The 13,193-nt window shown below is 41.1% G+C and overlaps 1 protein-coding gene across 1 annotated transcript in view; it reads right to left on the bottom strand.

Moving 5' to 3' along the window:
* Window positions 1–13,193, bottom strand: part of vps50 (VPS50 EARP/GARPII complex subunit) — a 139,286-nt gene that overhangs the window by 63,637 nt on the left and 62,456 nt on the right. Inside the window, exon 13 of the mRNA XM_049602366.1 lies at window positions 7,678–7,810. Within this exon, the coding sequence (XP_049458323.1) occupies window positions 7,678–7,810 (133 nt within the window). The remainder of the gene's footprint in view (window positions 1–7,677; window positions 7,811–13,193) is intronic.

Genomic DNA, 13,193 nt, shown 5'->3' on the forward strand with positions numbered 1-13,193 from the left:
CACAGAGAGCAAGAGAAAGGACAGGAGGAGTTGAAGAAAACCTTAACAACCAAGACGTCGTGAGTGAGGAGTTAAAGAGTGAGTGCCTTAAAGAAGGAAAAGTAATTTATCACAAGGGACTTCAAGAGGTTAAAAGACATGAAAAACCTAAACCAGAAGACACAAGCTGGGATCAGTGAACGTGGATTAATCAAAGCTCCTCGGAAACCTCTGAGTCTGTGATGGTATTACTTTATGGTGATAGAGACAAAAAGAAAGAGGAGTTTTAGTCACCAACATAAGGTGTATAAAAATGAGCTTTAAAAAGCAGTGGACTGTTCAGGACTGGACTGTTCAGTTCAAATATACGGAAGGGTAATCCTAGGATTACAGGATGGCATGTATAACCGGATAATTCTGAAGTGACATCTGTTGTTCTTGACATGAAAAACAGCAATTATATCTAATGTATGGCATACAGATGAGGGATGGAATTGACTGAACCGACGGAGCTGATGTCCGAGGGTCGCCGATTTGTGCATTACTGATTTATATATTTGTTTTCGATCCCATTCTTAAAGAACTCCTCCTATTTTACACATCAGGGTCTGTTTGCAGGTCTTGGGGGAGTACTACTGCACATACTTAATTTAGCGCCGACTGAGATTGAAGACTATAAGTTTAGAAATGGGAAAAAAATCTTGGGTTGCTGTGTTTGAAAGATATGAATTCACCAGACCTGTGTGGCTTGCTACTCATCAGCTTGAGGCTAGTAGTAGTTCAAGGCTACATTTATCACTACTAGCATAACACCCCTGAATCTCTGTGACTGAACTGTTGGTGGTTCGGTGGCATGATGGGTAATCCAGGAAATGTGGAATGAAAAAAGACAATGTCCCTCGTTTCTGCTGCATGAATTATGATAGTTTTCTTTTAACTATCCATTATGAGTCTGACAATGTTATACAAGTGCAATGCTCCAGTAAATTGTTGGTGTATTCATAGAAATGATCCCTCAATCATCAGTAAACCTCCCTAGTCGCTGATCACCTCCCTTAGAAACAAAGCAAAAGAATAACTGTCCTCTGCAGCACAGTTCACTTCAAAAGGTTTTCCTACTCTATTGTTCTTCTTCATCAGTCCATACGTAGATAACCACTTTACCCAGAGGACCTGCGTTAATCGTACTCTGAGGCATACAATTAGGAGCAGAGAGGATTTGCCCAGCCCTATTATAGATTCTGACAGTGGGCGCCATACACCAAAGAGAAGAAGAATCCTCAAGAGGATTTCATGTTGAAATGTATTTGTTGCAGTAGCTTAGAACAAAAGGTTTCCCTTAGAACACCGCTGATGGGTGCCTCAGATTGCCCACTGCAGTAATCAATACTAACAAGAGGCTTAGCCAAGCATTAAGTTCAAACAATATGTCATTAAAACAAGTGATTTTTTTCCTTCTACGGCAACACATCAAATTATCTCACTGAATTTTCACATTTGACGCAAGACCCTTCCCCACTGCACAAAACAGCACAAACACCCACTAATATTTGGCTTTTGTATTTAATGGAAAAGGTCAAAAACAGCATTTATTCCTTGGACAAATGACTCTGCAGCAGTCACAGGTATTATTGGCTCTAGCTCTGATCAGCAGTGATTGAAACATCACACATGAATGGACATGCCAAAGTAGCTCCTTCTGCAGCGCAATGCAATGACGCTCCGTCACAAATACCCTCCATCTCTGTCCAAGAACATCGCACAAAATTGGTCAGCACCGAGTTTGAAAGAGATACTAACGACAAAAGTAACGACAGCAACATTTTCAACGGTCTCCATGCTGCTTTGAACTGTTTACTAACCATGTTTTCCAGAGTCTCCATGATATCAAATGTGACACACTGGAATAAATAACAAAAAGGCATACTCATCTACCGCAAAGTCATGTATACAATGGGAAAGTCTTTTGCCAATTTTTAACCACTAATTTAGGGGAAGAAAGGGCTTCAATATTAACTTGAGATGGTCAAGTGTGCCTTAATGGATAATGGGGTTTTTGAGCTTGCTTGTATTAGATGTGATTGTCAACTCTTAGTCATTAGTTTCAGTCAACTAGAACTCAGTTGAGTGGGCAGATTGGGTCTGAAGTAGGGTTGAGTGGGTCTGACCGGGCAAGTTTACCACACCAGACCAGTACCAGACTAGCAAGATCATTTGGTGGATAAGAGGATCGCTTTTTCACAACAGTATCCTAATTTACATTCTGGCCAGCAAGAATACTTCTCCATCTAGCTATATTATGAGCATTTACCTTCTCCTTCCACTGACTGTACGCAATCATCCCACTCAGAAACGGATGTGACATATCATGCTTTTGCTTGGCCTTTGGATTTATATGAGATATATATTTATATGGTGCTATTGTTCATCTCTCAATCAGACCTTCACTGAGTGTGCTCATGATGCATTTTAAATTCAATCCATTCCCATCCTTTCATATTACCTCTCCAGCCAATACGATCATGTTACCACCATTACTAGTCATGATTTCTAATAATGACACTGTGGCAGGGTTTAATCAAACATGTCTGGGAAGTTCAAAAGGAGGGTTTCAAACGCTGTCCTTGAGACCCAAATAACACTTGTTGCAATTTGAGTCATTAATAAGGACAGAACTGGTTTAAACAATTGCATCATTCACTAAAAGATGAAAGAACAAAGGGCTTGGGAGACTTCGTGCCACGGCAGCTTGACATAACTGGGTTTCATTTAATGAGCACAAGGACGGCAGTGGGAATGGAGGGGTGTGAGGAAGAGAGCAGAGAACATTTCAGCAAAGACGAAGTAAAACTGATGTTGTGCAACGTGATAAAGGTGAGAAAGACGTGGGTAATTAACCAGTTTCAAAAATCCACAAGTCACATCACGATTTTAGACAATCTCTTCTAAACACATTGAAGGTTTAGTTGATGCTTTAAATGAGATTTCTGAATCCATAATGTTTTCAGCACATATAACTCAGTACTCTTTTCCATTTGTTTTTTTTAAACAACTACAGTACATCCCCATTAATTCCTCACAGCAGTTGCCGTCAGTACAGTTCGTGTCACTGCCAACTCCCACTGCTGACCTGGTGAAGTTGCAGACAGCCGCCCCACGTTATCTACTTACAGCCTTAATAATGGTCATTAACGAGAGTTGCTACAGAGAGGGAGGAAATAATAAATGATCGGGAGAGACGGCCTTTGCCACACTGTAGGTGGTAACTGGTGTTTGACCTTTGGTGGCATTGTGGGTAACGGAGTTTCTGGTGATTCACTGGACAAAACACCTCCAGGGGCATTAGCTCCCCACTGGTTCCAAACTATGACTCATAGAGGAGCAGCGTGTGCATGGCTTTGCATAAATCTATTAAAATTCAGCAAGAAAAAAGTCACGACCAGAGGCGGAGCAAGGGGTGGCTTCTGGGGTTCCGGCCCTGTTTGTTTTTCTCATAAGCCCAGAATCTTTTTGGTTTTTAAAATACCTTCAAATTTGTGTCACTTACTTAATACAATATAATCTATATAAGACATCCAAATGTTTTTGTGTTGGCCTAATGTTCAATACAGAGTACTGAAGGCCACATTTCCTTGGCAATGAGTACATTTATATGCACAAAATATTCTGGTTTTTGCCCTTATTCTGCAAAAGAAATGAATGATGAATGAAATGAAATTAATGATTCCCTAAAGCAGCCTCTGATTAACATGCCCTAACATGTTGTTTATCGTGTTACAATATGGAAAAGCGGAAGGGCAAAGCAGCTTGTCTTTTTTTTTGTATTCATTTTTTTGCATCTGAGTAGAATTTTTTTTCAGTTTCCTATCGGTGGTGGACATGTTGGATTGTGCAAACACAGACTGATCTGATCTTTTGTTTTTAATACACATGCACACCTTAAAGTGCTGACAGGCTGGTTGCAACCTGAGAGTCCTTCACAGGAGATGCCTTTAAAGGGCCTGCGAATAAATCCAATTACTGTAAACACATGATCTATGAGCAGGTTGTAAATATTGAGTTAAAAATTAGAGGTTGACATGAAGAAAAAAGTAAGATGAAATGGGTCAATCAAAAAATTAAATTGCAGTATGTGCTGGGAGGGGTCGGTAAACTGTACATTATTTCACACAGCGTGCCCCCTAGTTTAAATGCCACATTACTTGCTTGCTACTGAAAAATTAATGAGGTGTGAAAGCCACCTCTCACCCTGACTGCTGAAAAATGTTACTTTTCTTTATCACAGCAGAGCAGACAGCCGCCATACGTTCCAATCTAGCCTTCATGGTGCATGCCCGTGCTCTGTGTGAACATGTAACAGCAGCACAGTCTGGCCTTGGTTATTTACTTTCACACACATGGAGCCAGCCCTGTGCCTGATGGCCGTCAGTGCTGATTGGACATGACAGGGTGTGTGCTACAGCAGCAAATCCATTTTGTCAGGTAGGGATATGACCCTGGCTCAAATTACTTCCTGAAATAACCTTTCCCTTCATCAAGTGGCAAGATTAATTACTGAAACATTACAGTGACCAGCTCAATATATCAAGTGGCCACAAGTTTAAATTCAGTGGGACGCTCCTCTTGCTTTCTCAGTGAGATGAGAGGTGTGTGTGTGTGTGACAGAAGAGGAGTGATCTTCAGTGGGTCTGACTGGTACGACTCTGATGGCCTCTTGTGTGAGATGGAGGTTACCACCTGCGGAGGTCATTCTCCTCAACAAATGACAAAAAGCCTGTACACTAAATCATTACTCTGATGGACCCGGCACACATTAGGATAAAAAGAGAAAGGTGAAAGCCAGGACAAAGCCAGGGTCGGGGACACCTTTATACAGAGGACGGAGGTAACAGCCAATCAAGTAGTGAGATGACAGATGGGTCTCATGAAAGGGAATGTGGTGTATGTCCTTTCCCCTGCGAGGAGGATGGCATCTAATGAAGGATCCTACTTAGCATGTCACCAACCATTCAGGGCGTCTTTGTGTCCTCATCCATCCACCTAATGAATTCTGTATAATATGGGAAATGGAAATAAGCTATCTTTTGATACTAAGCAGGAAGGTACCAGCCAGTTTGACAGTTCTGTATTTGCAGCTAATATCTGACAAAGTCTTTGGCAACACAAATGATATAAACAGCGATGAGGTGAAAAGGGCTATAAACCAAATCCGGCGTGGTTTCTTTTCTTACGCTGGTAAGATACTCAACTTCTTGCGGAGCTTACTGCTAAACCGCAAAGTATGTCTCGCCTTGACAACTCAGCTTCTCGAGGCTGATGGTTTCACATCTGGCTGACTGAAGGCAGGATGGATAGAAGCTGCAACACAAGCAAGACTTTCCTCGTTGATCCAGATATAAGCTTTGGGTTTGGACAGATGTGGTGTTCAGTTGTCTCGCGGTTCTTAATGGGCTGTAACTTGAGTGCAGCTTTACGGAGTTTCCAGTGGGGAGTGAGTGTGCTTTATAGAACAACGGGTAACCTGCTTTTTCTTTCCTTAAATGATAAAACGGGTAGATGTTGGGATCAGAATGATACCAGAAGGTCAAGGTCACAAAAAGTCCTAATTTTAACTGGAAACAGTAATATTATAAAACAGCTGGATGTGAAAGTCCTGTTTGTATCAGCTTGGAAACAGAGCACACTCAAAGTCATGCATGACACATTTCCATAAGAAAAAAATGTATCATGCATGCTTCATCACCTGTGCATATATTCACCTTGAAACCATATGTCTGGGTCATATTAATTACACAATATAAATACAACAATGTGTACATATAATTTATATTTATGTAATGTAAGGACAGCTTGTCGAAGCAATTCATTAATTAATTAAAACACTGTATTACTGCACAACACAGATACGCAGTTCTTACATGTATAGACCCTATTTTCTTTCAGGAATGCAATGACACAGGCGTCATTCTTCTGGGATTCGGACAGGACAGGGGTGTTTTTATGGGAATGGGACAGGAGCAGTGCTGAATGATAAACTGTGTTTTACCTTCACTGCCATCATGAAAGATTGCCAGAAATGCAATGAATAAGGAAAAAAAAATAATTTATTTACACGCACCATCAGGGTCTGAAATTAACGCCTGCCAAGTGCCAAATGTGGTAGACTTTCCAATTGGTGAGTAAATCTCAGTGGGCTGTTCGTCACACTGGCGGGTAAACGTCAGTATCAAAATAGTCATGTCACAAAAACTCACGCTGAGTGTCTCTACCACGTTTTGGTGTCATTTACGGTCCTGCTGCTCGTGTCTGACACTCACACAGGAACAGGAACTCCATGGTGCATTCAAGTGCACCTTGTAAACTCAGTAATCTCTGCTCGAATGGCCACAGAGTTTGTTTAAAATTCATTTCATTTTTTTCGTTCTTTTCATATGTAACACATATATCTGTCAGATGCTAAAAAGCAAAGTCATCGTGCACATCCAAAAACCGTTAAGGCAGGTGTTGAACTAATAAACGATAACAATAAAGAGGGAGAAAGGCCCACACATTGTGGCTCCCTGAAGAGACATTACTATTGCCTTAAAGGGAGCTATAGTGTGCGGACCTATTTCAATGTTTATTGATAATTAGATGCTAAAATCATAACAATATCCCGTTAATTTTACACCGGCAGATTTAGAAAATTCTTTTGAGGCAACCTCAACCATATTCTTGTGCAACAAGTCCCCAAGTACCTCTGTGATAATTTTCAAGTTGTTTTACAGCATTTTTAAATAATTAAATACAACAGTCATACCCAGTGTGCATACATTTTGGCCAGTATAAATATTTTATTTGATTTCTGTATTGAATTGGCTACTCAGTGTTTGGGGTTGATGTTAGCAGGGTACCTATTAAAGCAGAAAGACAAAGAAAGTGTGTAGCTAATTTGCACACTTCAATATTTGTTATTCATCATAGATTTTCCTCACACTATGCGGGCCCAAATAAGACTAAAAATGCACTTCCTTGTCACCCTCAAATGCACATCTCTCTCTATTGTTGCAGAGAGGAGATGCTTTACAAAGGACGGTCTAATCAAAAGTTATTATTCCACCACTGACTCATTCCATGACCTCTACACTGAAAGGGAGCTAAGTAAATGCTGCAAAATATGCACCACTTCAGTTACCCGTGCCACTTCACTGAAGCACCTGTCCGCATTCAATACTCTCTGCTCGATTCAATCGTGCTTTTCTGTGAGCTATAAAGCTGATAAACCTACTTACTGCGTATTGGAATAAAAAAGCCAGGAAAGAATGGCACTCCTGAGCGTGTGGAGGAAGCTGACCCCATTTTCCCCAGAGTCTTTGTAAACTGAATCTGTGAGTTACTTTTTTATCTTAGGGTATCGGGAGCTGATTTGTTTTATTATGAGTAAATGAAAAACTAAAGAGAAAAAGCATTTGGAGGCCACAAATATCATATTGTGCAGGACAGACGGTGTACACATGCTTTCTCTATGGGATCTGGTCCATGCCAGAGGTCGTTACTGTATCTTATATTTCTAAGCCTGTGTGCTTCTTCGGGGAGTTGTGCATCTTTTTGCTGCATTTTGGTAGGCCTGAACAAACAGAGCAGTGTCACTGAATGTAAATAGATTCTGAAACATTACAAAAGGTCACAGGGTTAAACAGGTTCAGTATGCTCTTTTACCTGGGGTGGGGGTGGTCTCCTGTTTGTCATGCTCCTCGTGCCACTGCATGGTGCGGTGGTAGCTCAGCATCACTTCCCACAATGCTTTGCATAGATCAGTCAGGCAGGGGATGTAGCTGTCCAGGGTGATGTGCTGCAAAGAACAGGGAAGAGATGAAGACAAGGTCACTGACGCTCTTTTCTGCACTATATGAATTTAGCATCGTATTTGTGTGTCATATGCCTCTGTATGCTACTTACCTAAAAGTAAAAAGGAATAATTTCAGAGTTATGAAACACACAGTGCTGGACTACTTATAACAAGATTCAGCAAGAGACTCAGATAAAAAAATAAGCTGATCAGCTGTCCTCTTTTTTTAATCTAATTAAAGCCTGCTTATACTCATCATTCAAGGACACGGTGTTGGAAAACATCTATTTTCTGTGTCACAAGAAACACTTTCATCTTATGTAAGAGCTAATTAATGTAAGGACTGATTAAAATAATGGCTTTATTAAGGGAGCGCTGAATATCTCTCATGTGCACATTAGGAAGCTATATTATAATATGACAACTTGGGTTCAAAATAACAAGCACAGATGATTCTTAAATGGATCTCACAGACCTATTCCATCTCAGTGTACTCTCAGGGTAACAACACTTGTGCCTAGTTCAGATAAAATATGCAATAAAGTAACAGAATCTTGGTTTACATTTGATCAGCACTGCCCTGTTTTATAGTTTGATTTAAGTTTGAGAGACAGAGAGAGAATAAGGGGCTGCTCACTCTCTTGATCCACTTCTGTACTCTGTGTCCGTGTTGGCCGCAATCTGAATCTGAAAATGTGGAAGCAACCGAATAACCGAAACTGCATTGAGCTCTGTGAAATATCAGTGGTGTTGACTGCAGACAGCAAGACAGCTCAAGTGTGAAGTAGAAAGTATTTAAAGAAAAATGGACATTACTGTTTTTCCTGTAAACATTCAACAGATGACCACGTCTGATTGCGAGCTCTGAGAAGGCCTGACAGTCTGGAAAAATACGTGTGTTAAATTAAAATTTGGCCCACCGAAGAGAAGTACAGCTGGCACAACAGTAGCCACTGACACAGCTCAAGGCTGTACCGAGAAACAGGCCGGTGGAGTCCAGTCAAGACGTCCAGAAACAAATAAATCACTGCCAGATGAAACCGTGCTGTCAAGAGCAGCCGCACTTTACTTTGTTTCATACTACGATGATGAATAAGTGGTTGTAGACCCCTGCTTTCTTTCACAGAAGCATTGTTTAGTCACACACTGGAAAACAGTGCATTGCGATAAAGCCCCCAACTGTGCACAAACTAACATAAGTAAAGTCCCATGCCTTCTTTTGGCTTTTCCTCCAGCATGTCCAAGTCCCTGAGTGACAAACCACCACTTGCCAGAACAATCTCTCACCAGAACACTTCTCAGTGAGAGACATCTGAGGTGCTTTCCCCACTGTAAGCCATCAGCAAGAAATCATATAATGACCACCATCTCAAAGATGGTAATGACAGAGCTGTTGCCCCAGGCAGCTAAATTGCACAAAAGCTTCCACTGTTGTCAAGTACTGTTGCTGGAGATGATGTTGACATGCTTTGGATTTACGAGCCACTTCTCAGAAATGTGACATCACTAAGCTGAAGTTAACACTAAAGCTTAGCAGGTAATGAAACACTTCTAGCTCTTCAAATTAAAAGTTAGAGAAGTGAAATAGAAAATAAATCTTCCACTTGTATTGAGTGCCCTCGTTTGTGAGATAACCCTTGATGAGGGAAGTGAGAAATATTTGGGTAGAGATCTTTCCCTAAGAAATGAGACACCACTTAATGCAAATTGGCCGAAATGCAGGCATACGTCACACGTAGTAGCGACGCAAGATACTGTTAGTCATTCAGGTTTGAAAATGCCGGCTCCAGCACTTGTGTTGTGGCGTGTGCTATGTTTATTCTTCTCCGTCTGAAGAATCAGGAGGCGCCTACGACATCTTCTAGTTCTGACCGAAGTCGATTTGTTTAAATATTTTGACACTGTGTTCAACCGAGTTGCTGATGAGTTTACGCTAGTCCAACCATCTGTTGTTTGTATAGCCTACATTCCGATCGTACAGTAACAAATTGTTTTCCAAAACTTGCCGAAGTTGCTGACTTCGCAAGGAATCTAGGGCGGGTTTTAAGTGTTGGAAACCACTTCCAGTACCTCAATTCTGTTTTGGGACACCACTAGCCTAAACGTGAACGTGCACAACCAAGTGCAAGTGGGTATTTTTAGGGGAAGTGTGGGTATTGGGACAGGCCCTGTGCTAAAAAGGGCGCAAGGAAAGAGTGACCCTAGCTGCTGCTCCAGACACCACCGCTACGGTCCAATAGTCAAAAAATGACGTCCTAAGTCTTTTCCTAAACACTTTTCCTTGACCTTGCTGGAAAACATCATGAAGTCAGGATGTGAAGAAGAATTTGTAAGGACTTAGGAAAAGACAACTTCAGTGCTAAAACAGTCCAACTGCACTTACACTGGACTTCGTGATTATGCAGCCGGGTCTGCCATGGTGAAACTACAATGTTTAGAAAATGGACTACTAAAAGTGCATCTTTGCTCCGTGCTTGTCTACCATGTTGTTTCATGCCGGCTGTATAAACATATACCCTGGAAATCCAGAGTTCTCGCGAGAGCACAATTTGAATTTGCTCAGCGAGTCACTCTGGCAATCAGTAATGATGCTCATTACCTATGCACAATCACATCGGTGTATCTGATATAGGCGGGCCAGAGGCGAACTAAACAGATGACGACAGCGCTGTGCTGGTGAAGTCCGGAATCAGTCAGTAAACATTGCAAGATGGCTATGGATGAACACCAGTTGTTTGAAACGGCTTTGGCCGCTACAATGAACAAGTTAGACTTGGCTTTTTCTCTAAAAGAGGAACAGAAGACGGCGCTCGAGTCTTTCCTTTGCAAGAAGGACATTTTTGCTGTTTTGCCGACCGGATATGGCAAGAGTCTAATCTACCAGTTAGCTCCGCTGGTAGCTAAGCATATACGTCACCCTGTTGGTCGTAGTGTTATCCATTTGCGTGCAGTGATATTTACAAATGCATGCTTGGTGCCGCCCCTCGAGTTGGGCCATTTTCATTACTCATGGCCAGACCCTAAATCTTTCTAGATTTTGGTCTGGATTTCCAGGTTAATAAACATAGACAACCTAGTGAAAAGTATTACCAAAGTTGGAACTGGAACAAGAGGAGGAATATGGGCTCCAGGTCACAAAAGTGACACAAAACCAGTGTCACATTGAGAATGGTCGCTCACACTCACCCTCCTACCCACTCATATTTATCAACACAAATCCCAGTTAGTGTAGTTGTATGAAAAAATCAATTAATGCAAGACATGCATATCACTTGTTTTCGTAAAACTGCCGAATGGTGTGTTATGCCGCAAGGAATTGTGGATGTCATTAACTTCTTTCCATTCATATGGGATGGTCGAGTGTATCCTATGCTCAAAGAGATAAGAAAGGAAGCACTAAAGCACATTTCCTTTGTATTTAGAGAATTTGAACAACACTTATCATGGCTGCCACTTTAATATTTCCAAGTACTTTCACTCAGCGAGGAACCTCTATGAGCAAAAAAGACTATTCCAACGCAACCCACAACTCCAGTATACCGCAAAATCCAGGAAGCTTTAGCTGGAAGTGACAGGCTTAAGCAGCATTGTGTGAACTCATTGGCGAGGGCTTAAATATAATGGACGTTCATTTATATGTAAAAATCCCGCACTCCAGATTTAAAGCACAGAATATTGGGGGTAAGGCGATGCTTTTATACACATTTTACTGTTAAATACACATCAGACATTTAGCCATCCACTCTCAGTAGCACATTAAAACAACATATCCTGCACAGCCTCCAATAACGACAGTCAATTATGCTCTTACCAGTGTAATAAATCCACATTTGAATTTGTTTTTTACTGCACTTAAACTTGAGAGGTTTTAATATCTTTGCTACAATGGACATTAATAACTGTTTTCCTACTGCAGATGTTTTGTAACAGTGGCATATCATCTCCAAATTAACATTTAAACAACACAATAACAAACCTCTACACATCTGTGACAACAACAAGCTGTTCAGAGTGGTGAATAGCACACTTAACCAGTCACGCAATAAGTGGAATTTGTGATTAATAAATTAATTAACACATTTTGCAAACTGTCTTTATTTCGCTCTCTGCTGGTTCAGCATGGGGCTGAACAATTTACTGTCTATAATGGTACTGTAAGGATCCTTTCTACATGGATATAATATATTTAATATCTTAAATAGTAAAATGAATCATCATACTGTCATGAAAAGCTACTGCTGTCTAGTTCTAGTTCATGTTACGTACAGTGTATACAAGCACAACTGACAATATGCCTCTTTATTGGCCTATTATATAATATTTCTGTATATCCGCTATCAAACATGACATGAAACACCAGCACTTACAGACACTACAAAAATAAATATATAACTACAGTATGTTTTCTACTTATGGTTCTATACTAGAATTCTAATTTCATGTACAGTCAAAGGAAATAATTGGCTACCAGTGCTTTGGACACCAACCTGATATAAACAAATAGAGATAAACAAAGCTCCCATTACAAACAGGCTCCAGCACCACCGGACATTTAGGAAAGCTAATGAACCAGTTTGGACTAAACAAGGCTTACATTTGACATTCCATGTTCTCCACCAGTCAACCATATCACAGCAGCATGTTGCCAGGCAACTGAGGTGAGGGGAGACGATGTAGGGGGTAAGAGGTGTGTGTGTGTGTGTGTGTGTGTGTGTGTGTGTGTGTGTGTGAGGATCTTGATTAGATGAGAGGAAGTACACCTACACAGATGCACTGTATTGTCCAGTTTATGCGTGTGTGTGTGTGTGTGTGTGTGTGTGTGTGTGTGTGTGTGTGTGTGTGTGTATGTTGAAGATTTCAGCTGACGCAAGAGTGTTTGCATGTCACACCTGCATCAGGAAAAAATAAAATCAAAAACTTCTGTCATCCACCTCGCTGGACAGTCTTCTCAACAAGTACAATGATGAGAGCTTGGAGGAGGAGGCGGGCGTGGGATCTATTTTCAGCCATTTGATTTTCTGAAGACAGTTACCCATCATTATGCACATATGCCAAGCTGTGTCAGGGAGGTTTTGAAAAGACAAATCGCTGAGTGCTATTTTCCAATTGTATGTGTGGGCGTGCGGAGGAGAGCGCACGAAAGAAATGCCACACATTCACAAAAGGGATATTGAAGCAAGAGCAGGTGCGCTTGAATTAGCGGATTCACTTTCTTTAGGAAAAAAACGACCGCGGCCCCCTCCAGATTAACCTGTATCAGATCGAAAACATGGTCAGCAATCTGTAGACCTGCGGTGCGAGAAAAGAAACAAAGCAGAGTACACTCTGCTGAAGAGGAAGCTCTTGTTTTTCTCACATAAACACACTCTTAAACACAACCTGGTGC

This window comes from Epinephelus fuscoguttatus, linkage group LG17, assembly GCF_011397635.1.
Source record: "Epinephelus fuscoguttatus linkage group LG17, E.fuscoguttatus.final_Chr_v1".
In the NCBI taxonomy this organism is placed as follows: Eukaryota; Metazoa; Chordata; class Actinopteri; order Perciformes; family Serranidae; genus Epinephelus; species Epinephelus fuscoguttatus.